This window comes from Pleurodeles waltl, chromosome 5 (genome assembly GCF_031143425.1).
Source record: "Pleurodeles waltl isolate 20211129_DDA chromosome 5, aPleWal1.hap1.20221129, whole genome shotgun sequence".
NCBI classification, from domain to species: domain Eukaryota; kingdom Metazoa; phylum Chordata; class Amphibia; order Caudata; family Salamandridae; genus Pleurodeles; species Pleurodeles waltl.
The window spans coordinates 65,772,027-65,797,311 of NC_090444.1; the positions used below are offsets into that span (position 1 = coordinate 65,772,027).

The 25,285-nt window shown below is 48.9% G+C and overlaps 1 protein-coding gene across 1 annotated transcript in view; it reads left to right on the top strand.

The window, feature by feature from the left end:
- PPM1G (protein phosphatase, Mg2+/Mn2+ dependent 1G) overlaps positions 1 to 25,285 on the top strand; it is a 217,583-nt gene that overhangs the window by 53,737 nt on the left and 138,561 nt on the right. The window contains exon 5 of the mRNA XM_069233575.1: positions 3,676 to 4,178. Coding sequence (XP_069089676.1) covers positions 3,676 to 4,178 — 503 coding nt within the window. The remainder of the gene's footprint in view (positions 1 to 3,675; positions 4,179 to 25,285) is intronic.

A 25,285-nucleotide genomic window follows, 5' to 3' on the forward strand; every position in this document is an offset into this window, starting at 1 on the left:
GCTAGAATGGAGAGAAGGGGGTGCCCCGGTTCCGGTCTGCTTGCAGGTAAGTACCCGCGTCTTCGGAGGGCAGACCAGAGGGGTTTTGTAGGGCACCGGGGGGGACACAAGCCCACACAGAAATTTCACCCTCAGCAGCGCGGGGGCGGCCGGGTGCAGTGTAGAAACAGGCGTCGGGTTCGCAATGTTAGTCTATGAGAGATCTCGGGATCTCTTCAGCGCTGCAGGCAGGCAAGGGGGGGGTTCCTCGGGGAAACCTCCACTTGGGCAAGGGAGAGGGACTCCTGGGGGTCACTTCTCCAGTGAAAGTCCGGTCCTTCAGGTCCTGGGGGCTGCGGGTGCAGGGTCTCTCCCAGGCGTCGGGACTTTGGATTCAAAGAGTCGCGGTCAGGGGAAGCCTCGGGATTCCCTCTGCAGGCGGCGCTGTGGGGGCTCAGGGGGGACAGGTTTTGGTACTCACAGTATCAGAGTAGTCCTGGGGTCCCTCCTGAGGTGTTGGATCTCCACCAGCCGCGTCGGGGTCGCCGGGTGCAGTGTTGCAAGTCTCACGCTTCTTGCGGGGAGCTTGCAGGGTTCTTTCAAGGCTGCTGGAAACAAAGTTGCAGCCTTTCTTGGAGCAGGTCCGCTGTCCTCGGGAGTTTCTTGTCTTTTCGAAGCAGGGGCAGTCCTCAGAGGATGTCGAGGTCGCTGGTCCCTTTGGAAGGCGTCGCTGGAGCAGGATCTTTGGAAGGCAGGAGACAGGCCGGTGAGTTTCTGGAGCCAAGGCAGTTGTCGTCTTCTGGTCTTCCTCTGCAGGGGTTTTCAGCTAGGCAGTCCTTCTTCTTGTAGTTGCAGGAATCTAATTTTCTAGGGTTCAGGGTAGCCCTTAAATACTAAATTTAAGGGCGTGTTTAGGTCTGGGGGGTTAGTAGCCAATGGCTACTAGCCCTGAGGGTGGGTACACCCTCTTTGTGCCTCCTCCCAAGGGGAGGGGGACACAATCCTAACCCTATTGGGGGAATCCTCCATCTGCAAGATGGAGGATTTCTAAAAGTCAGAGTCACCTCAGCTCAGGACACCTTAGGGGCTGTCCTGACTGGCTAGTGACTCCTCCTTGTTGCTTTCTTTGTTCCCTCCAGCCTTGCCGCCAAAAGTGGGGGCCGTGGCCGGAGGGGGCGGGCAACTCCACTAAGCTGGAGTGCCCTGCTGGGCTGTGACAAAGGGGTGAGCCTTTGAGGCTCACCGCCAGGTGTCACAGCTCCTGCCTGGGGGAGGTGTTAGCATCTCCACCCAGTGCAGGCTTTGTTACTGGCCTCAGAGTGACAAAGGCACTCTCCCCATGGGGCCAGCAACATGTCTCTGGTGTGGCAGGCTGCTGGAACTAGTCAGCCTACACAGACAGTCGGTTAAGTTTCAGGGGGCACCTCTAAGGTGCCCTCTGTGGTGTATTTTACAATAAAATGTACACTGGCATCAGTGTGCATTTATTGTGCTGAGAAGTTTGATACCAAACTTCCCAGTGTTCAGTGTAGCCATTATGGTGCTGTGGAGTTCGTGTTTGACAGACTCCCAGACCATATACTCTTATGGCTACCCTGCACTTACAATGTCTAAGGTTTTGTTTAGACACTGTAGGGGTACCATGCTCATGCACTGGTACCCTCACCTATGGTATAGTGCACCCTGCCTTAGGGCTGTAAGGCCTGCTAGAGGGGTGTCTTACCTATACTGCATAGGCAGTGAGAGGCTGGCATGGCACCCTGAGGGGAGTGCCATGTCGACTTACTCGTTTTGTCCTCACTAGCACACACAAGCTGGCAAGCAGTGTGTCTGTGCTGAGTGAGAGGTCTCCAGGGTGGCATAAGACATGCTGCAGCCCTTAGAGACCTTCCTTGGCATCAGGGCCCTTGGTACTAGAAGTACCAGTTACAAGGGACTTATCTGGATGCCAGGGTCTGCCAATTGTGGATACAAAAGTACAGGTTAGGGAAAGAACACTGGTGCTGGGGCCTGGTTAGCAGGCCTCAGCACACTTTCAATTGTAAACATAGCATCAGCAAAGGCAAAAAGTCAGGGGGCAACCATGCCAAGGAGGCATTTCCTTACATGTCCCATCTTTAAATCACATGGAATGCGCTAGTCCTTTTGCTTTTAGCCACCCACAAATACTACTTCTCTACAATTAAAATGTCCTGTACTGGAGGAGTAGGCAAGGAGTAACCAGCAGGCTGTCCCTCCAGATGGGATAATTCAAGAAAAGAGACACCCCTGATGCATCCCTTGAGTAATGGTTTACGTTAGAACTTTCATGTTATTGGTTGCAGTGATAGAAGGCAATGCAGCCTGGAATAGTAACTCTTAGGCACATACATCTTAAAACTTAAAGACCCACGTTTGGAAACTTTGTTTATTTCTGTCCTAGGGTGCATTTGCACAACAGAGTAGTCACTTTTTCTCTAGTTAATATTTTATAGCATGACTATCAGCTCTTGTGTATTGTGAAAGTGAGGTCCAAGTGCATATTGCCTAAATGTAATAAGTCGTAGTGCACACATCTTTAAAGAGGGTACCATGAGGATGGTATTGTGTTACAAGTGAACATGCAACCAGGCTACTCATTCGTACACTTACCCAGTCAAAACCTATTTCTTCCTAACTTAAGTTTCGTGATGGGTTGGAAAGTCTCCACTTTTATGAAGTGGAAAGATTACCATAAAAAGTTATCAGTTTCCTGCTTTTAAGAGAAGCATGTGGATGAAGTGTGAAATAACCCCATTTACTGGCAAGTCAAAGGGAAGATTTTTCATACCCACTCCTCAAATCTTCCCTGCTTCTTACCTCCTTCGTATGATTGATAGCTGTCAAAAGAAATTTGATAGCGAACACAGCTCTTCTAAATAAATCTTCCTGTTTATTGGTGTCCCTACGTTTTGACATCTGCCAGCACATTTTGTGCTTTTCAAGTCCTCATTTACTGTACTAAGATCTTCAAAATTAAATGCGGAGTGAGCCTGTTTAAAAATGCATTTTACGAATACTGTTTTACTTGGGAGATGGATTCCCAAATTCAGGGTCCAGTGCTGGGACAAACTCTCCATCTCAAACTTCATGGTTAGCAATTCAAGTCTCCAGAGACTGGATGGCGCTTGGAGATTATTCAGTGCAAGTATGCATTAGTCCTGTAATTTTCATTTGGAAATATTTGGTTATCTCCAACATCGCTTAAATCCATCCGAGTCCTACATAAATTAAGAAACTGAAGCCAGTTAATCTGAAGAATTACCTGCAGCCCACTGCTTTTGCCAGCCTCCAAATTCAGACTTGTATTCACTTAAGATGCCCTCTTGCATGAATGCATGCCAATGGCGTAAGGACCATGCTTCGCCTCATCCATCCCACCTTAAATTTTAGCAATTTTCCCAAAAGCCAAACCTACCCAGCACCTCAGAATGTATGTCCTCTGTCTCTCTGGCAGGATTGCCAATAGAATGCACACGTTTCCTGTTGAATAAATATTTTTTTAAGGTAAGTTGTGCATTATCCTTTTACATTTTTTTAGACATTCTTCTCTATTGCAACCATATAAAATATGAATTGAAAAATGTAAGTTTTAGACACATTCATGTATTTTGGGAATTCCGGTTGCTTTGATTTGAGTGGTCAATTAAAATATTGTACTTTCTATTTTTATTTCAGTGGATAATGAGGAAACTGCCCTTTTGCACGAGGAAGCTACAATGACTATTGAAGAGTTGTTAACTCGCTATGGACAAAACTGTGCCAAAAGCGTAAAGGACAAGGCAGCCATGGATGCTGGTGAGAAGGGATATTGCAACAAGGATGAAAAAGCAGCTCACAAAGAACTTACTGTTAATGGAGAGTTGGAACCAGAGGTAGGCTCTGGAGATCGGGAGAGCAAGAACTGCAAGGCTGAAGAAGAAGCTACTGGGATCTCCTCCAGTTTGGACACCTCCAAAGTAAGGAACAGTCATGCAGGAGACACCCCGAGCAAAGAGGCGAGCAGCACAACAGAAAAGCCAGAGGTGAGCGGAAGTGGGAAGGCGACCTCTTCTGTAGGCGAAGCTGGACCATCCTGTTCTTCCTCTGAAGGCAAGCCACAGCGTGGCACCAAGTCTGCCATATTTGAGGACAGTGAGAATGAATCTGAGGCGGCTGAGGAAGAGGAGGAAGACAGTGAGGTAGGAAAAGCAACATTAACAAAATCGTAGAGCGTTCCATGGACACTACACTGCTGATAGTTTTCACTTTGCATGATTTTATTGCCTCTTACTGTGTCTGGGAGCTCTACAATAAGTAGTAATGCAAGGCAAGTGAATAGATGGTAATGTCAATTTCAAGAGGCCTGCTTAAACCTTGGCTATAATTCGAGAGTAAAATACGTAGACGGACATAACTAAAATATGTGCAGCAGTGTATATTTTTTTTTATCAGTTGATTAAATAATGCAGAAATAAATTCTCAATCATTGTATAGACCTTTTTCAAGTAGATGTGCTAAGCCAGTCTCCCTATAGTTACAGAAGTGATCTTCAAGCAGATATCCTTCTGTTCCACTGCTCACTACTAGGTATATGCAGAGGCGTTTGTGCACAATAAGAGGCATAGTTTTATGTATGTTTAGTGACAGCCACCTTAATTATTCATAAATGCCTTCTTAGCAAGACTGCATGCGTTCTAATGTCTCAATAGCCTCTTTAGCTAACGCTGAACATTAGGCTCAATTAATCAAGCATGTAAAATACCGTTTATGCATAATCAAACAAAGACTTCCTGATAAAATCATTTTGTAATATTTTCCTTTTTCCCCACCTAAACCAACCACGTGTGAGTGGAGTAATTATAACAAACAAAAAAAGCTTGGACAGTTGCTGTTTTGCCCTGCAAAATGCTGGTATAGCGGACTGGTTCAGCTGAGAGCTGTCCTGCATCCTGTAGGATATTGCTGTGGCAGCTATTGGTGGCCATCTCATTTGAGAATCATTACATTTTACAAGTTAAGTATTATAGTGGCTGCTGACTGGTACTAAGGCCCCCTCTCTTGGCCTGGACAGAACCCAGGAGATTGTTGTGTTCCCTTTAATACCTCACCCCTCTCATGGTATGGAGGAAAATAATTCCCCTCTTCTACCCCCAACCCCCCCCCCCCCCTCCGCCCCCCCCCCCCCCCCCCCCTAAAACGTCTCACATTTTGCCTCAGAACTCAACCTCGGGAGCCGTTTTTAAAACTGCCCATTTACATTGTTTGGCAACACGTGATCCCGGACCCCTGGCTGTTGGCACACTAATTTGTAGGCATGTAGACATGTAGATGTGCAGTGTGATATAATTAGGCTGTCCTGTTTTAGTTTTTAGCCTATAATAACTTATTATAGCCCACCGAAAGGGAATGAGCACACATTGGTGTAAAAATAAACACTGCTGGACACCTGTACAACCACAAACTAAAATGGATTTTTTTTTAAAAAGGTAAGGGGATGAGTCCTATTTTATTTATTTCTGAATGGGCAACATAATATAACTTATTTTGCCAAGGTAGCAAGAAAGACTGTTCTAATAATATTCTACATGAGTTTTGTTTAGTGATGTCAATAAATCATTGTTTATCCTTTCTTTTTGTTTACTACAGTTTTGTATGCTTGGATTAAAGGTAAAAGTTTTAGAAGCATGTTTTAAGTCTGATCTAATATTTTTTACACTGTAGAGATTCTTAGAATATTATTTACCCATTTGATCATCTGGCAGTGTTTATTTATTTCACTGATTGATCAGATGGTTGGATCATAAGTGTAGGAAGTTGGCTCTGTATGTGCTATTTCAAAGTAAGGAATAGCATGCACAGAGTCCAAGGGTTCCCCTTAGAGGTAAAATAGTGGTAAAAAATAGATAATACTAATGCTCTATTTTGTGGTAGTGTGGTCGAGCAATAGGCTTATCCAAGGAGTAGTGTTAAGCATTTGTTGTACATACACATAGACAATAAATGAGGTACACACACTCAGAGACAAATCCAGCCAATAGGTTTTTATATAGAAAAATATCTTTTCTTAGTTTATTTTAAGAACCACAGGTTCAAATTCTACATGTAATATCTCATTCGAAAGGTATTGCAGGTAAGTACTTTAGGAACTTCAAATCGTCAAAATTGCATGTATACTTTTCAGGTTATTCACAAATAGCTGTTTTAAAAGTGGACACTTAGTGCAATTTTCACAGTTCCTAGGGGAGGTAAGTATTTGTTAGGTTAACCAGGTAAGTAAGACACTTACAGGGCTTAGTTCTTGGTCCAAGGTAGCCCACCGTTGGGGGTTCAGAGCAACCCCAAAGTCACCACACCAGCAGCTCAGGGCCGGTCAGGTGCAGAGTTCAAAGTGGTGCCCAAAACACATAGGCTAGAATGGAGAGAAGGGGGTGCCCCGGTTCCGGTCTGCTTGCAGGTAAGTACCCGCGTCTTCGGAGGGCAGACCAGGGGGGTTTTGTAGGGCACCGGGGGGGACACAAGCCCACACAGAAATTTCACCCTCAGCGGCGCAGGGGCGGCCGGGTGCAGTGTAGAAACAAGCGTCGGGTTCGCAATGTTAGTCTATGAGAGATCTCGGGATCTCTTCAGCGCTGCAGGCAGGCAAGGGGGGGGTTCCTCGGGGAAACCTCCACTTGGTCAAGGGACTCCTGGGGGTCACTTCTGCAGTGAAAGTCCGGTCCTTCAGGTCCTGGGGGCTGCGGGTGCAGGGTCTCTCCCAGGTGTCGGGACTTAGGATTCAAAGAGTCGCGGTCAGGGGAAGCCTCGGGATTCCCTCTGCAGGCGGCGCTGTGGGGGCTCAGGGGGGTCAGGTTTTGGTACTCACAGTATCAGAGTAGTCCTGGGGTCCCTCCTGAGGTGTCGGGTCTCCACCAGCCGAGTCGGGGTCGCCGGGTGCAGTGTTGCAAGTCTCGCGCTTCTTGCGGGGAGCTTGCAGGGTTCTTTTAAAGCTGCTGGAAACAAAGTTGCAGCCTTTCTTGGAGCAGGTCCGCTGTCCTCGGGAGTTTCTTGTCTTTTCGAAGCAGGGGCAGTCCTCAGAGGATGTCGAGGTCGCTGGTCCCTTCGGAAGGCGTCGCTGGAGCAGGATCTTTGGAAGGCAGGAGACAGGCCGGTGAGTTTCTGGAGCCAAGGCAGTTGTCGTCTTCTGGTCTTCCGCTGCAGGGGTTTTCAGCTAGGCAGTCCTTCTTCTTGTAGTTGCAGGAATCTAATTTTCTAGGGTTCAGGGTAGCCCTTAAATACTAAATTTAAGGGCGTGTTTAGGTCTGGGGGGTTAGTAGCCAATGGCTACTAGCCCTGAGGGTGGGTACACCCTCTTTGTGCCTCCTCCCAAGGGGAGGGGGTCACAATCCTAACCCTATTGGGGGAATCCTCCATCTGCAAGATGGAGGATTTCTAAAAGTTAGTCACTTCAGCTCAGGACACCTTAGGGGCTGTCCTGACTGGCCAGTGACTCCTCCTTGTTGCTTTCTTTGTTCCCTCCAGCCTTGCCGCCAAAAGTGGGGGCCGTGGCCGGAGGGGGCGGGCAACTCCACTAAGCTGGAGTGCCCTGCTGGGCTGTGACAAAGGGGTGAGCCTTTGAGGCTCACCGCCAGGTGTCACAGCTCCTGCCTGGGGGAGGTGTTAGCATCTCCACCCAGTGCAGGCTTTGTTACTGGCCTCAGAGTGACAAAGGCACTCTCCCCATGGGGCCAGCAACATGTCTCTAGTGTGGCAGGCTGCTGGAACCAGTCAGCCTACACAGCTAGTTGGTTAAGTTTCAGGGGGCACCTCTAAGGTGCCCTCTGTGGTGTATTTTACACTAAAATGTACACTGGCATCAGTGTGCATTTATTGTGCTGAGAAGTTTGATACCAAACTTCCCAGTTTTCAGTGTAGCCATTATGGTGCTGTGGAGTTCGTGTAAAACAGACTCCCAGACCATATACTCTTATGGCTACCCTGCACTTACAATGTCTAAGGTTTTGTTTAGACACTGTAGGGGTACCATGCTCATGCACTGGTACCCTCACCTATGGTATAGTGCACCCTGCCTTAGGGCTGTAAGGCCTGCTAGAGGGGTGTCTTACCTATACTGCATAGGCAGTGAGAGGCTGGCATGGCACCCTGAGGGGAGTGCCATGTCGACTTACTCATTTTGTTCTCACTAGCACACACAGGCTTGTAAGCAGTGTGTCTGTGCTGAGTGAGGGGTCTCTAGGGTGGCATAAGACATGCTGCAGCCCTTAGAGACCTTCCTTGGCATCAGGGCCCTTGGTACTAGAAGTACCAGTTACAAGGGACTTATCTGAATGCCAGGGTGTGCCAATTGTGGATACAATGGTACATTTTAGGTGAAGGAACACTGGTGCTGGGGCCTGGTTAGCAGGGTCCCAGCACACTTCTCAGTCAAGTCAGCATCAGTATCAGGCAAAAAGTGGGGGGTAACTGCAACAGGGAGCCATTTCTTTACAATAAGAAACTTGGCCTTTCAGAATTACCCATAGGCCCAGAACCCTTAGATACATCAGCCCATTTTTCTGACAAGTCAGTCTTAATATCAGATCACCTGCCAACCAACGCAGGCTTTAAACATACAATGTGGTGTATTGACAAGTACCTTTGAAAACAGTGCTGTCACCATGTGTAAGGAAATGCCTCCTTTGCATGGTTGCCCCCTGACTTTTTGCCTTTGCTGATGCTATGTTTACAATTGAAAGTGTGCTGAGGCCTGCTAACCAGGCCCCAGCACCAGTGTTCTTTCCCTAACCTGTACTTTTGTATCCACAATTGGCAGACCCTGGCATCCAGATAAGTCCCTTGTAACTGGTACTTCTAGTACCAAGGGCCCTGATGCCAAGGAAGGTCTCTAAGGGCTGCAGCATGTCTTATGCCACCCTGGAGACCTCTCACTCAGCACAGACACACTGCTTGCCAGCTTGTGTGTGCTAGTGAGGACAAAACGAGTAAGTCGACATGGCACTCCCCTCAGGGTGCCATGCCAGCCTCTCACTGCCTATGCAGTATAGGTAAGACACCCCTCTAGCAGGCCTTACAGCCCTAAGGCAGGGTGCACTATACCATAGGTGAGGGTACCAGTGCATGAGCACTGTACCCCTACAGTGTCTAAGCAAAACCTTAGACATTGTAAGTGCAGGGTAGCCATAAGAGTATATGGTCTGGGAGTCTGTTTTACACGAACTCCACAGCACCATAATGGCTACACTGAAAACTGGGAAGTTTGGTATCAAACTTCTCAGCACAATAAATGCACACTGATGCCAGTGTACATTTTATTGTAAAATACACCACAGAGGGCACCTTAGAGGTGCCCCCTGAAACTTAACCGACTGTCTGTGTAGGCTGACTAGTTCCAGCAGCCTGCCACACTAGAGACATGTTGCTGGCCCCATGGGGAGAGTGCCTTTGTCACTCTGAGGCCAGTAACAAAGCCTGCACTGGGTGGAGATGCTAACACCTCCCCCAGGCAGGAGCTGTAACACCTGGCGGTGAGCCTCAAAGGCTCACCCCTTTGTCACAGCCCAGCAGGGCACTCCAGCTTAGTGGAGTTGCCCGCCCCCTCCGGCCACGGCCCCCACTTTTGGCGGCAAGGCTGGAGGGAACAAAGAAAGCAACAAGGAGGAGTCACTGGCCAGTCAGGACAGCCCCTAAGGTGTCCTGAGCTGAGGTGACTCTAACTTTTAGAAATCCTCCATCTTGCAGATGGAGGATTCCCCCAATAGGGTTAGGATTGTGACCCCCTCCCCTTGGGAGGAGGCACAAAGAGTGTGTACCCACCCTCAGGGCTAGTAGCCATTGGCTACTAACCCCCCAGACCTAAACACGCCCTTAAATTTAGTATTTAAGGGCTCTCCCTGAACCTAGAAACTAGATTCCTGCAACAACAAGAAGGACTGCCTAGCTGAAAACCCCTGCAGAGGAAGACCAGAAGACAACAACTGCCTTGGCTCCAGAAACTCACCGGCCTGTCTCCTGCCTTCCAAAGAACTCTGCTCCAGCGACGCCTTCCAAAGGGACCAGCGACCTCTGAATCCTCTGAGGACTGCCCTGCTTCGACGACGACAAACTCCTGAGGACAGCGGACCTGCTCCAAAAAGACTGCAACTTTGTTTCAAGAAGCAGCTTTAAAGAACCCTGCAACTTCCCGCAAGAAGCGTGAGACTTGCAACACTGCACCCGGCGACCCCGACTCGGCTGGTGGAGAACCAACACCTCAGGGAGGACCCCCGGACTACTCTACGACTGTGAGTACCAAAACCTGTCCCCCCTGAGCCCCCACAGCGCCGCCTGCAGAGGGAATCCCGAGGCTTCCCCTGACCGCGACTCTCTGAAACCTAAGTCCCGATGCCTGGAAAAGACCCTGCACCCGCAGCCCCCAGGACCTGAAGGACCGGACTTTCACTGGAGAAGTGACCCCCAGGAGTCACTCTCCCTTGCCCAAGTGGAGGTTTCCCCGAGGAAGCCCCCCCTTGCCTGCCTGCAGCGCTAAAGAGATCCCTTGATCTCTCATAGACTAACATTGAAAACCCGACGCTTGTTTCTACACTGCACCCGGCCGCCCCCGCGCTGCTGAGGGTGAAATTTCTGTGTGGGCTTGTGTCCCCCCCGGTGCCCTACAAAACCCCCCTGGTCTGCCCTCCGAAGACGCGGGTACTTACCTGCAAGCAGACCGGAACCGGGGCACCCCCTTCTCTCCATTCTAGCCTATGCGTTTTGGGCACCACTTTGAACTCTGCACCTGACCGGCCCTGAGCTGCTGGTGTGGTAACTTTGGGGTTGCTCTGAACCCCCAACGGTGGGCTACCTTGGACCAAGAACTGAACCCTGTAAGTGTCTCACTTACCTGGTAAAACTAACAAAAACTTACCTCCCCCAGGAACTGTGAAAATTGCACTAAGTGTCCACTTTTAAAGTAGCTATTTGTCAATAACTTGAAAAGTATACATGCAATTGAAATGATTCAAAGTTCCTAATGTACTTACCTGCAATACCTTTCAAACAAGATATTACATGCTAAATTTGAACCTGTGGTTCTTAAAATAAACTAAGAAAAGATATTTTTCTATACAAAAACCTATTGGCTGGATTTGTCTCTGAGTGTGTGTACCTCATTTATTGTCTATGTGTATGTACAACAAATGCTTAACACTACTCCTTGGATAAGCCTACTGCTCGACCACACTACCACAAAATAGAGCATTAGTATTATCTATTTTTACCACTATTTTACCTCTAAGAGGAACCCTTGGACTCTGTGCATGCTATTCCTTACTTTGAAATAGCACATACAGAGCCAACTTCCTACATTGGTGGATCAGCGGTGGGGTACAAGACTTTGCATTTGCTGGACTACTCAGCCAATACCTGATCACACGACAAATTCCAAAATTGTCATTAGAAATTGATTTTTGCAATTTGAAAAGTTTTCTAAATTCTTAAAAGACCTGCTAGGGCCTTGTGTTAGATCCTGTTTAGCATTTCTTTTAGAGTTTAAAAGTTTGTAAAAGTTTGAATTAGATTCTAGAACCAGTTTTAGATTCTTAAAAAGTATTCCAACTTTTAGAAGCAAAATGTCTAGCACAGATGTGACTGTGGTGGAACTCGACACCACACCTTACCTCCATCTACAGATGAGAGAGCTAAGGTCACTCTGTAAACTAAAGAAAATAGCAATGGGCCCCAAACCTACCAAAATACAGCTCCAGGAGCTTTTGGCAGAGTTTGAAAAGGCCAACCCCTCTGAGGGTGGCAACTCAGAGGATGAAGATAGTGACTTGGAGGGAAATTCCCCCCCTCCAGTCCTACTTAGGGAGAACAGGGCTTCTCCAGCCCTGACTCCACAAATAATAGTCAGAGATGCTGGTTCCCTCACAGGAGGGACCAACAACTCTGAAATCACTGAGGATAACCCCAGTGAAGAGGACATCCAGCTAGCCAGGATGGCCAAAAGATTGGCTTTGGAAAGACAGATCCTAGCCATAGAGAGGGAAAGACAAGAGATGGGCCTAGGACCCATCAATGGTGGCAGCAACATAAATAGGGTCAGAGATTCTCCTGACATGTTGAAAATCCCTAAAGGGATTGTAACTAAATATGAAGATGGTGATGACATCACCAAATGGTTCACAGCTTTTGAGAGGGCTTGTGTAACCAGAAAAGTGAACAGATCTCACTGGGGTGCTCTCCTTTGGGAAATGTTCACAGGAAAGTGTAGGGATAGACTCCTCACACTCTCTGGAAAAGATGCAGAATCTTATGACCTCATGAAGGGTACCCTGATTGAGGGCTTTGGATTCTCCACTGAGGAGTATAGGATTAGATTCAGGGGGGCTCAAAAATCCTCGAGCCAGACCTGGGTTGACTTTGTAGACTACTCAGTAAAAACACTAGATGGTTGGATTCAAGGCAGTGGTGTAAGTAATTATGATGGGCTGTACAATTTATTTGTAAAAGAACACCTGTTAAGTAATTGTTTCAATGATAAACTGCATCAGCATCTGGTAGACCTAGGCCCAATTTCTCCCCAAGAATTGGGAAAGAAGGCGGACCATTGGGTCAAGACTAGGGTGTCCAAAACTTCCACAGGGGGTGACCAAAAGAAAGGGGTCACAAAACCTCCCCAGGGGAAAGGTGGTGAGACAGCCAAAAATAAAAATAGTCAAGAGTCTTCTAAAGGCCCCCAAAAACCTGCACAGGAGGGTGGGCCCAGAGCCTCTTCACAAAACAATCCTGGGTACAAGGGTAAAAACTTTGATCCCAAAAAGGCCTGGTGTCGAAACTGTAGTCAGTCTGGACACCAAACTGGAGACAAGGCCTGTCCCAAGAAAAGTTCCACTCCAAACTCCAATCGAGGTAACTCTGGAATGGCTAGTCTCCAAGTGGGATCAACAGTGTGCCCAGAGCAAATCAGGGTCCACACTGAAGCTACTCTAGTCTGAGGGTGGGGTGGATTTAGCCACACTAGCTGCCTGGCCGCCTAACATGCAAAAATACAGGCAGCAGCTCTTTATTAATGGGACAAGTGTAGAGGGCCTGAGGGATACAGGTGCCAGTGTCACCATGGTGACAGAGAAACTGGTTTCCCCTGGCCAATACCTGACTGGAAAAACTTATACAGTCACCAATGCTGACAGTCAAACTAAAGCACATCCCATGTGTAGGAAGTTGGCTCTGTATGTGCTATTTCAAAGTAAGGAATAGCATGCACAGAGTCCAAGGGTTCCCCTTAGAGGTAAAATAGTGGTAAAAATAGATAATACTAATGCTCTATTTTGTGGTAGTGTGGTCGAGCAGTAGGCTTATCCAAGGAGTAGTGTTAAGCATTTGTTGTACATACACATAGACAATAAATGAGGTACACACACTCAGAGACAAATCCAGCCAATAGGTTTTTATATAGAAAAATATCTTTTCTTAGTTTATTTTAAGAACCACAGGTTCAAATTCTACATGTAATATCTCATTCGAAAGGTATTGCAGGTAAGTACTTTAGGAACTTCAAATCATCAAAATTGCATGTATACTTTTCAAGTTATTCACAAATAGCTGTTTTAAAAGTGGACACTTAGTGCAATTTTCACAGTTCCTAGGGGAGGTAAGTATTTGTTAGGTTAACCAGGTAAGTAAGACACTTACAGGGCTTAGTTCTTGGTCCAAGGTAGCCCACCGTTGGGGGTTCAGAGCAACCCCAAAGTCACCACACCAGCAGCTCAGGGCCGGCCAGGTGCAGAGTTCAAAGTGGTGCCCAAAACACATAGGCTAGAATGGAGAGAAGGGGGTGCCCCGGTTCCGGTCTGCTTGCAGGTAAGTACCCGCGTCTTCGGAGGGCAGACCAGGGGGGTTTTGTAGGGCACCGGGGGGGGACACAAGCCCACACAGAAATTTCACCCTCAGCGGCGCGGGGGCGGCCGGGTGCAGTGTAGAAACAAGCGTCGGGTTCGCAATGTTAGTCTATGAGAGATCTCGGGATCTCTTCAGCGCTGCAGGCAGGCAAGGGGGGGGGTCCTCGGGGAAACCTCCACTTGGGCAAGGGAGAGGGACTCCTGGGGGTCACTTCTCCAGTGAAAGTCCGGTCCTTCAGGTCCTGGGGGCTGCGGGTGCAGGGTCTCTCCCAGGTGTCGGGACTTAGGATTCAAAGAGTCGCGGTCAGGGGAAGCCTCGGGATTCCCTCTGCAGGCGGCGCTGTGGGGGCTCAGGGGGGACAGGTTTTGGTACTCACAGTATCAGAGTAGTCCTGGGGTCCCTCCTGAGACGTCGGATCTCCACCAGCCGAGTCGGGGTCGCCGGGTGCAGTGTTGCAAGTCTCACGCTTCTTGCGGGGAGCTTGCAGGGATCTTTAAAGCTGCTGGAAACAAAGTTGCAGCTTTTCTTGGAGCAGGTCCGCTGTCCTCGGGAGTTTCTTGTCTTTTCGAAGCAGGGGCAGTCCTCAGAGGATGTCGAGGTCGCTGGTCCCTTTGGAAGGCGTCGCTGGAGCAGGATCTTTGGAAGGCAGGAGACAGGCCGGTGAGTTTCTGGAGCCAAGGCAGTTGTCGTCTTCTGGTCTTCCGCTGCAGGGGTTTTCAGCTAGGCAGTCCTTCTTCTTGTTGTTGCAGGAATCTAATTTTCTAGGGTTCAGGGTAGCCCTTAAATACTAAATTTAAGGGCGTGTTTAGGTCTGGGGGGTTAGTAGCCAATGGCTACTAGCCCTGAGGGTGGGTACACCCTCTTTGTGCCTCCTCCCAAGGGGAGGGGGTCACAATCCTAACCCTATTGGGGGAAATCCTCCATCTGCAAGATGGAGGATTTCTAAAAGTTGGAGTCACCTCAGCTCAGGACACCTTAGGGGCTGTCCTGACTGACCAGTGACTCCTCCTTGTTGCTTTCTTTGTTCCCTCCAGCCTTGCCGCCAAAAGTGGGGGCCGTGGCCGGAGGGGGCGGGCAACTCCACTAAGCTGGAGTGCCCGGCTGGGCTGTGACAAAGGGGTGAGCCTTTGAGGCTCACCGCCAGGTGTTACAGCTCCTGCCTGGGGGAGGTGTTAGCATCTCCACCCAGTGCAGGCTTTGTTACTGGCCTCAGAGTGACAAAGGCACTCTCCCCATGGGGCCAGCAACATGTCTCTAGTGTGGCAGGCTGCTGGAACTAGTCAGCCTACACAGACAGTCGGTTAAGTTTCAGGGGGCACCTCTAAGGTGCCCTCTGGGGTGTATTTTGCAATAAAATGTACACTGGCATCAGTGTGCATTTATTGTGCTGAGAAGTTTGATACCAAACTTCCCAGTTTTCAGTGTAGCCATTATGGTGCTGTGGAGTTTGTGTTTGACAAACTCCCAGACCATATACTCTTATGGCCACCCTGCACTTACAATGTCTAAGGTTTTGTTTAGACACTGTAGGGGTACCATGCTCATGCACTGGTACCCTCACCTATGGTATAGTGCACCCTGCCTTAGGGCTGTAAGGCCTGCTAGAGGGGTGTCTTACCTATACTGCATAGGCAGTGAGAGGCTGGCATGGCACCCTGAGGGGAGTGCCATGTCGACTTACTCGTTTTGTCCTCACTAGCACACACAAGCTGGCAAGCAGTGTGTCTGTGCTGAGTGAGAGGTCTCCAGGGTGGCATAAGACATGCTGCAGCCCTTAGAGACCTTCCTTGGCATCAGGGCCCTTGGTACTAGAAGTACCAGTTACAAGGGACTTATCTGGATGCCAGGGTCTGCCAATTGTGGATACAAAAGTACAGGTTAGGGAAAGAACACTGGTGCTGGGGCCTGGTTAGCAGGCCTCAGCACACTTTCAATTGTAAACATAGCATCAGCAAAGGCAAAAAGTCAGGGGGCAACCATGCCAAGGAGGCATTTCCTTACACCATGGCAATGGTAACTTTAGAATGGGGAGGGGTCAATGGCCTGAAACAGGTGGTGGTCTCCTCAAACATCCCAGTAGACTGTCTGCTTGGAAATGACCTGGAGTCCTCAGCATGGGCTGAGGTAGAACTAAAAACCCATGCAGCCATGCTGGGTATCCCTGAACTGGTGTGTGTAAAAACAAGAGCACAATGCAAGGCACAGGGTGAAAAAGTAGAGCTGGAGTCTGGAAAAATGGCCCAGCCTACCAAGAGAAAAGGAAAGTCAGTTGGGAAACCAACTGCAACACAGTCAGAAAAAGAGAACCTCTCTTCTCAGGAAGAAGTTCTGCCCTCTGAGGGAACTGAGCCTTTGGAGCTTGAACCTTATCAGGTTGAGCTCTTAGGCCCAGGGGGACCCTCAAGGGAGGAGCTGTGTAAGGGACAAGAAACCTGTCCCTCTCTTGAAGGCCTTAGGCAGCAAGCTGCTGAAGAGTCCAAGGGCAAGAAAAATGGAACACATAGGGTCTATTGGGAAGATGGACTCCTGTACACTGAGGCCAGAGACCCCAAACCTGGTGCCACTAGGAGAGTGGTAGTGCCTCAGTCGTTCAGAGAGTTTATTCTGACCTTAGCCCATGATATTCCCCTTGCTGGGCATTTGGGACAAACCAAGACGTGGGAGAGGTTAGTCAACCACTTCTACTGGCCCAATATGTCCCAGAAGGTTAAGGAGTTTTGCCTCTCCTGCCCCACCTGTCAATCCAGTGGTAAGACAGGTGGGCACCCAAAGGCCCCCCTCATTCCACTTCCAGTGGTGGGGGTCCCCTTTGAAAGAGTGGGTGTGGACATAGTTGGTCCACTGGAACCTCCCACAGCCTCAGGAAATATGTACATCCTAGTAGTAGTGGATCATGCTACTAGGTATCCTGAAGCTATTCCCCTTAGGTCGACTACTGCCCCTGCAGTAGCCAAGGCCCTCATTGGTATCTTTACCAGAGTGGGTTTCCCTAAGGAGGTGGTGTCTGACAGAGGTACCAACTTCATGTCAGCATACCTAAAACACATGTGGAATGAGTGTGGAGTGACTTACAAATTCACTACACCATACCATCCACAAACTAATGGCTTAGTTGAGAGATTCAACAAGACATTAAAAGGCATGATCATGGGGCTCCCAGAAAAACTCAAAAGGAGATGGGATGTCCTCTTGCCATGTCTGCTTTTTGCTTACAGAGAGGTGCCACAGAAGGGAGTAGGATTCTCACCCTTTGAACTTCTGTTTGGTCACCCTGTAAGGGGACCACTTGATCTTGTTAAAGAAGGCTGGGAGAGACCTCTTCATGAGCCTAAACAAGACATAGTGGACTATGTACTTGGCCTTCGCTCTAGAATGGCAGAGTACATGGAAAAGGCAGCCAAAAACCTTGAGGCCAGCCAACCGCTCCAGAAGTTTTGGTATGACCAAAAGGCTGCAATGGTTGAGTTCCAACCAGGGCAGAAAGTCTGGGTTCTGGAGCCTGTGGCTCCCAGGGCACTCCAGGACAAATGGAGTGGCCCTTACCCAGTGCTAGAAAGGAAGAGTCAGGTCACCTACCTGGTGGACCTGGGCACAAGCAGGAGCCCCAAGAGGGTGATCCATGTGAACCGCCTTAAGCTCTTCCATGACAGGGCTGATGTAAATCTGTTGATGGTAACAGATGAGGATCAGGAGGCAGAGAGTGAACCTCTCCCTGATCTTCTGTCATCAGACCCAAAAGATGGCTCAGTAGATGGAGTGATCTACTCAGACACCCTCTCTGGCCAACAGCAAGCTGATTGTAGGAGAGTCCTACAACAGTTTCCTGAACTCTTCTCCTTAACCCCTGGTCAGACACACCTGTGTACCCATGATGTGGACACAGGAGACAGCATGCCTGTCAAGAACAAAATCTTTAGACAGTCTGACCATGTTAAGGAAAGCATCAAGGTGGAAGTCCACAAGATGCTGGAATTGGGAGTAATTGAGCGCTCTGACAGCCCCTGGGCTAGCCCAGTGGTCTTAGTCCCCAAACCTCACACCAAAGATGGAAAGAAAGAGATGAGGTTTTGTGTGGACTACAGAGGGCTCAATTCTGTCACCAAGACAGATGCTCATCCAATCCCTAGAGCTGATGAGCTCATAGATAAATTAGGTGCTGCCAAATTCTTAAGTACCTTTGACTTGACAGCAGGGTACTGGCAAATAAAAATGGCACCTGGAGCAAAAGAGAAAACAGCATTCTCCACACCTGATGGGCATTATCAGTTTACTGTTATGCCCTTTGGTTTAAAGAATGCCCCTGCCACCTTCCAAAGGTTGGTGAATCAAGTCCTTGCTGGCTTGGAGTCCTTTAGCACAGCTTATCTTGATGATATTGCTGTCTTTAGCTCCACCTGGCAGGATCACCTGGTCCACCTGAAGAAGGTTTTGAAGGCTCTGCAATCTGCAGGCCTCTCTATCAAGGCATCCAAATGCCAGATAGGGCAGGGAACTGTGGTTTACTTGGGACACCTTGTAGGTGGAGGCCAAGTTCAGCCACTCCAACCCAAGATCCAGACTATTCTGGACTGGGTAGCTCCAAAAACCCAGACTCAAGTCAGGGCATTCCTTGGCTTGACTGGGTATTACAGGAGGTTTGTGAAGGGATATGGATCCATTGTGACAGCCCTCACTGAACTCACCTCCAAGAAAATGCCCAAGAAAGTGAACTGGACTGTGGAATGCCAACAGGCCTTTGACACCCTGAAACAAGCAATGTGCTCAGCACCAGTTCTAAAAGCTCCAGATTATTCTAAGCAGTTCATTGTGCAGACAGATGCCTCTGAACATGGGATAGGGGCAGTTTTGTCCCAAACAAATGATGATGGCCTTGACCAGCCTGTTGCTTTCATTAGCAGGAGGTTACTCCCCAGGGAGCAGCGTTGGAGTGCCATTGAGAGGGAGGCCTTTGCTGTGGTTTGGTCCCTGAAGAAGCTGAGACCATACCTCTTTGGGACTCACTTCCTAGTTCAAACTGACCACAGACCTCTCAAATGGCTGATGCAAATGAAAGGTGAAAATCCTAAACTGTTGAGGTGGTCCATCTCCCTACAGGGAATGGACTTCATAGTGGAACACAGACCTGGGACTGCCCATGCCAATGCAGATGGCCTTTCCAGGTTCTTCCACTTAGAAAATGAAGACTCTCTTGGGAAAGGTTAGTCTCATCCTCTTTCGTTTGGGGGGGGGTTGTGTAAGGAAATGCCTCCTTGGCATGGTTGCCCCCTGACTTTTTGCCTTTGCTGATGCTATGTTTACAATTGAAAGTGTGCTGAGGCCTGCTAACCAGGCCCCAGCACCAGTGTTCTTTCCCTAACCTGTACTTTTGTATCCACAATTGGCAGACCCTGGCATCCAGATAAGTCCCTTGTAACTGGTACTTCTAGTACCAAGGGCCCTGATGCCAAGGAAGGTCTCTAAGGGCTGCAGCATGTCTTATGCCACCCTGGAGACCTCTCACTCAGCACAGACACACTGCTTGCCAGCTTGTGTGTGCTAGTGAGGACAAAACGAGTAAGTCGACATGGCACTCCCCTCAGGGTGCCATGCCAGCCTCTCACTGCCTATGCAGTATAGGTAAGACACCCCTCTAGCAGGCCTTACAGCCCTAAGGCAGGGTGCACTATACCATAGGTGAGGGTACCAGTGCATGAGCACTGTACCCCTACAGTGTCTAAGCAAAACCTTAGACATTGTAAGTGCAGGGTAGCCATAAGAGTATATGGTCTGGGAGTCTGTTTTACACGAACTCCACAGCACCATAATGGCTACACTGAAAACTGGGAAGTTTGGTATCAAACTTCTCAGCACAATAAATGCACACTGATGCCAGTGTACATTTTATTGTAAAATACACCACAGAGGGCACCTTAGAGGTGCCCCCTGAAACTTAACCGACTGTCTGTGTAGGCTGACTAGTTCCAGCAGCCTGCCACACTAGAGACATGTTGCTGGCCCCATGGGGAGAGTGCCTTTGTCACTCTGAGGCCAGTAACAAAGCCTGCACTGGGTGGAGATGCTAACACTTCCCCCAGGCAGGAGCTGTAACACCTGGCGGTGAGCCTGAAAGGCTCACCCCTTTGTCACAGCCCAGCAGGGCACTCCAGCTTAGTGGAGTTGCCCGCCCCCTCCGGCCACGGCCCCCACTTTTGGCGGCAAGGCTGGAGGGAACAAAGAAAGCAACAAGGAGGAGTCACTGGCCAGTCAGGACAGCCCCTAAGGTGTCCTGAGCTGAGGTGACTCTGACTTTTAGAAATCCTCCATCTTGCAGATGGAGGATTCCCCCAATAGGGTTAGGATTGTGACCCCCTCCCCTTGGGAGGAGGCACAAAGAGGGTGTACCCACCCTCAGGGCTAGTAGCCATTGGCTACTAACCCCCCAGACCTAAACACGCCCTTAAATTTAGTATTTAAGGGCTCTCCCTGAACCTAGAAACTAGATTCCTGCAACAACAAGAAGGACTGCCTAGCTGAAAACCCCTGCAGAGGAAGACCAGAAGACAGCAACTGCCTTGGCTCCAGAAACTCACCGGCCTGTCTCCTGCCTTCCAAAGAACTCTGCTCCAGCGACGCCTTCCAAAGTGACCAGCGACCTCTGAATCCTCTGAGGACTGCCCTGCTTCGACGACGACAAGAAACTCCCGAGGACAGCGGACCTGCTCCAAAAAGACTGCAACTTTGTTTCAAGAAGCAGCTTTAAAGAACCCTGCAACTCCCCGCAAGAAGCGTGAGACTTGCAACACTGCACCCGGCGACCCCGACTCGGCTGGTGGAGAACCAACACCTCAGGGAGGACCCCCGGACTACTCTACGACTGTGAGTACCAAAACCTGTCCCCCCTGAGCCCCCACAGCGCCGCCTGCAGAGGGAATCCCGAGTCTTCCCCTGACCGCGACTCTCTGAAACCTAAGTCCCGACGCCTGGAAAAGACCCTGCACCCGCAGCCCCCAGGACCTGAAGGACCGGACTTTCACTGGAGAAGTGACCCCCAGGAGTCCCTCTCCCTTGCCCAAGTGGAGGTTTCCCCGAGGAAGCCCCCCCTTGCCTGCCTGCAGCGCTAAAGAGATCCCTTGATCTCTCATAGACTAACATTGAAAACCCGACGCTTGTTTCTACACTGCACCCGGCCGCCCCCGCGCTGCTGAGGGTGAAATTTCTGTGTGGGCTTGTGTCCCCTCCGGTGCCCTACAAAACCCCCCTGGTCTGCCCTCCGAAGACGCGGGTACTTACCTGCAAGCAGACCGGAACCGGGGCACCCCCTTCTCTCCATTCTAGCCTATGCGTTTTGGGCACCACTTTGAACTCTGCACCTGACCGGCCCTGAGCTGCTGGTGTGGTAACTTTGGGGTTGCTCTGAACCCCCAACGGTGGGCTACCTTGGACCAAGAACTGAACCCTGTAAGTGTCTTACTTACCTGGTAAAACTAACAAAAACTTACCTCCCCCAGGAACTGTGAAAATTGCACTAAGTGTCCACTTTTAAAGTAGCTATTTGTCAATAACTTGAAAAGTATACATGCAATTGAAATGATTCAAAGTTCCTAATGTACTTACCTGCAATACCTTTCAAACAAGATATTACATGCTAAATTTGAACCTGTGGTTCTTAAAATAAACTAAGAAAATATATTTTTCTATATAAAAACCTATTGGCTGGATTTGTCTCTGAGTGTGTGTACCTCATTTATTGTCTATGTGTATGTACAACAAATGCTTAACACTACTCCTTGGATAAGCCTACTGCTCGACCACACTACCACAAAATAGAGCATTAGTATTATCTCTTTTTACCACTATTTTACCTCTAAGGGGAACCCTTGGACTCTGTGCATGCTATTCCTTACTTTGAAATAGCACATACAGAGCCAACTTCCTACACCATGTGCATGCTATAGCGGGGGAAACATGACCCACGACTATGCACATACCAGCACTTTAATAGCTGCAAGTCTTCCCATTATGATGTGTGATATCTTGAGCTACTGCTTTTTTTTTTTTTTTTTAGCTCACAGTTAAAATGCTAAAAGCAAACTTTGAAGTCCCAGAATACAACGTGATGTCTGGTAAAAGGTGTCAGGACTGACATAGAGTGAGATGTTTGCAATGGGAACACTTAGCATCTATGAAGGTTTGCGTAACAGCAGGACAACCTTAATGTAATCGGACAATGAATGCCGAAAAGCAGTGGCGAGCATCCATTAAAGCATCAAGTTGCAGGTGCTTTCGAATGGAAAGGTTTCACAAGACGCTTGGCTTTTGGCAGGGATTACCACCCTTACAATGTCCAAATATTTTATTCTGTGTACAAATATCCAAAAAACGTCCATGATGAAGGAAAGGTTGCTTGTAAAATGCATGTGTTAGAGGTCTGCCAGCTGGCACTGTACACCAATTGTAGTGAATCAACATATAACCGCTAGATTAGGTCTATGAAGTGTGCATGGAGTTGCATGGAATATCTGTGGTACAGAAGATCCAGTTCAGAATCCTTTGTGTTGCCTGCAGTGTCTTTTATAGCTGTAGGCCATTCGATATAAATGTCACCTTTCACTGGTCCTGAGAGCACCGGTAAACTACTGGAAACATACGAGGCTCCATGTTTTTCCGTATGGTTTCTGGACTACTTCTTTTCTTTATTTTGCCGCGCATCATACTAGTGTTTTTTTGTTTTTTTTCCATTTAAAGTGGCAAGAAAAGTCAGGTTAAGAGTTTACAACACTGTAGGAAGTTGGCTCTGTATGTGCTATTTCAAAGTAAGGAATAGCATGCACTGAGTCCAAGGGTTCCCCTTAGAGGTAAGATAGTGGCAAAAAGAGATAATACTAATGCTCTATTTTGTGGTAGTGTGGTCGAGCAGTAGGCTTATCAAAGGAGTAGTGTTAAGCATTTGTTGTACATACACACAGGCAATAAATGAGGAACACACTCAAACAATTCCAGGCCAATAGGTTTTGTTATAGAAAAATATATTTTCTTAGTTTATTTTAAGAACCACAGGTTCAAATTCTACATGTAATATCTCATTTGAAAGGTATTGCAGGTAAGTACTTTAGGAACTTGGAATCATTACATTAGCATGTATACTTTTTACATAAAACACAATAAGCTGTTTTAAAAGTGGACACTTAGTGCAATTTTCACAGTTCCTGGGGGAGGTAAGTTTTTGTTAGTTTTGTCAGGTAAGTAAATCACTTACAAGTCTCAGGTTTTGGTCCAAGGTAGCCCACCGTTGGGGGTTCAGAGCAACCCCAAAGTTACCACACCAGCAGCTCAGGGCCGGTCAGGTGCAGAGGTCAAAAGAGGTGCCCAAAACACATAGGCTTCAATGGAGAGAAGGGGGTGCCCCGGTTCCAGTCTGCCAGCAGGTAAGTACCTGCGTCTTCGGAAGGCAGACCAGGGGGGTTTTGTAGGGCACCGGGGGGGACACAAGTCAGCACAAAAAGTACACCCTCAGCAGCACGGGGGCGGCCGGGTGCAGTGTGCAAACACGTGTCGGGTTTTCAATGAGAGACCAAGGGATCTCTTCAGCGGTGCAGGCAGGCAATGGGCTCCTCGGGGTAGCCACCACCTGGGCAAGGGAGAGGGCCTCCTGGGGGTCACTCCTGCACAGAAGTTCCGTTCCTCGGGACTTTAGGTTCAGGCATTCGCGGTCAGGGGGAGCCTCGGGATTCCCTCTGCAGGCGTCGCTGTGGGGGCTCAGGGAGGACAACTTTGGTTACTCACGGACTCTGAGTCGCCGGAGGGTCCTCCCTGAGGTGTTGGTTCTCCACCAGTCGAGTCGGGGTCGCCGGGTGCAGTGTTGCAAGTCTCACGCTTCTTGCGGGGAGTTGCAGGGGTCTTTAAATCTGCTCCTTTGAAACAAAGTTGCAGTCTTTTGGAGCAGGGCCGCTGTTCTCGGGAGTTCCTTGTTTTTCTTGAAGCAGGGCAGTCCTCAGAGGATTCAGAGGTCGCTGGTCCCTTGGAAAGCGTTGCTGGAGCAGGGTTCTTTGGAAGGCAGGAGACAGGCCGGTAGGACTGGGGCCAAGGCAGTTGGTGTCTTCTGTTCTTCCTCTGCAGGGGTTTTTCAGCTCAGCAGTTTTCTTCTTCTTGTAGGTTTCAGGAATCTAAATTCTTAGGTTCAGGGAAGCCCTTAAATACTACATTTAAGGGCGTGTTTAGGTCTGGGGGGTTAGTAGCCAATGGCTACTAGCCCTGAGGGTGGGTACACCCTCTTTGTGCCTCCTCCCAAGGGGAGGGGGTCACATTCCTATCCCTATTGGGGGAATCCTCCTTCTACAAGATGGAGGATTTCTAAAAGTCAGTCACCTCAGCTCAGGACACCTTAGGGGCTGTCCTGACTGGTCAGTGACTCCTCCTTGTTTTTCTCATTATCTCTCCTGGACTTGCCGCCAAAAGTGGGGGCTGTGTCCAGGGTGCGGGCATCTCCACTAGCTGGAGTGCCCTGGGGCATTGTAACACGAAGCTTGAGCCTTTGAAGCTCACTGCTAGGTGTTACAGTTCCTGCAGGGGGGAGGTGTGAAGCACCTCCACCCAGAGCAGGCTTTGTTTCTGTCCTCAGAGAGCACAAAGGCTCTCACCGCATGAGGTCAGAAACTCGTCTCTCAGCAGCAGGCTGGCAGAGACCAGTCAGTCCTGCACTGAACAATTGGGTAAAATACAGGGGGTATCTCTAAGATGCCCTCTGTGTGCATTTTTTAATAAATCCAACACTGGCATCAGTGTGGGTTTATTATTCTGAGAAGTTTGATACTAAACTTCCCAGTATTCAGTGTAGCCATTATGGAGCTGTGGAGTTCGTTTTTGACAGACTCCCAGCCCATATACTCTTATGGCTACCCTGCACTTACAATGTCTAAGGTTTTGCTTGGACACTGTAGGGGCATAGTGCTCATGCACCTATGCCCTCACCTGTGGTATAGTGCACCCTGCCTTAGGGCTGTAAGGCCTACTAGAGGGGTGACTTTCCTATGCTACAGGCAGTGTGAGGTTGGCATGGCACCCTGAGGGGAGTGCCATGTCGACTTAGTCATTTTCTCCCCACCAGCACACACAAGCTGGCAAGCAGTGTGTCTGTGCTGAGTGAGGGGTCCCTAGGGTGGCATAAGACATGCTGCAGCCCTTAGAGACCTTCCCTGGCATCAGGGCCCTTGGTACCAGGGGTTCCAGTTACAAGGGACTTACCTGGGTGCCAGGGTTGTGCCAATTGTGGAGACAATGGTACATTTTAGGTGTAAGAACACTGGTGCTGGGGCCTGGTTAGCAGGGTCCCAGCACACTTCTCAGTCAAGTCAGCCTCAGTATCAGGCAAAAAGTGGGGGGTAACTGCAACAGGGAGCCATTTCTTTACAAACACTAATAGCTCTAACTCAACGTAATGCAAGACTCGTTGCAT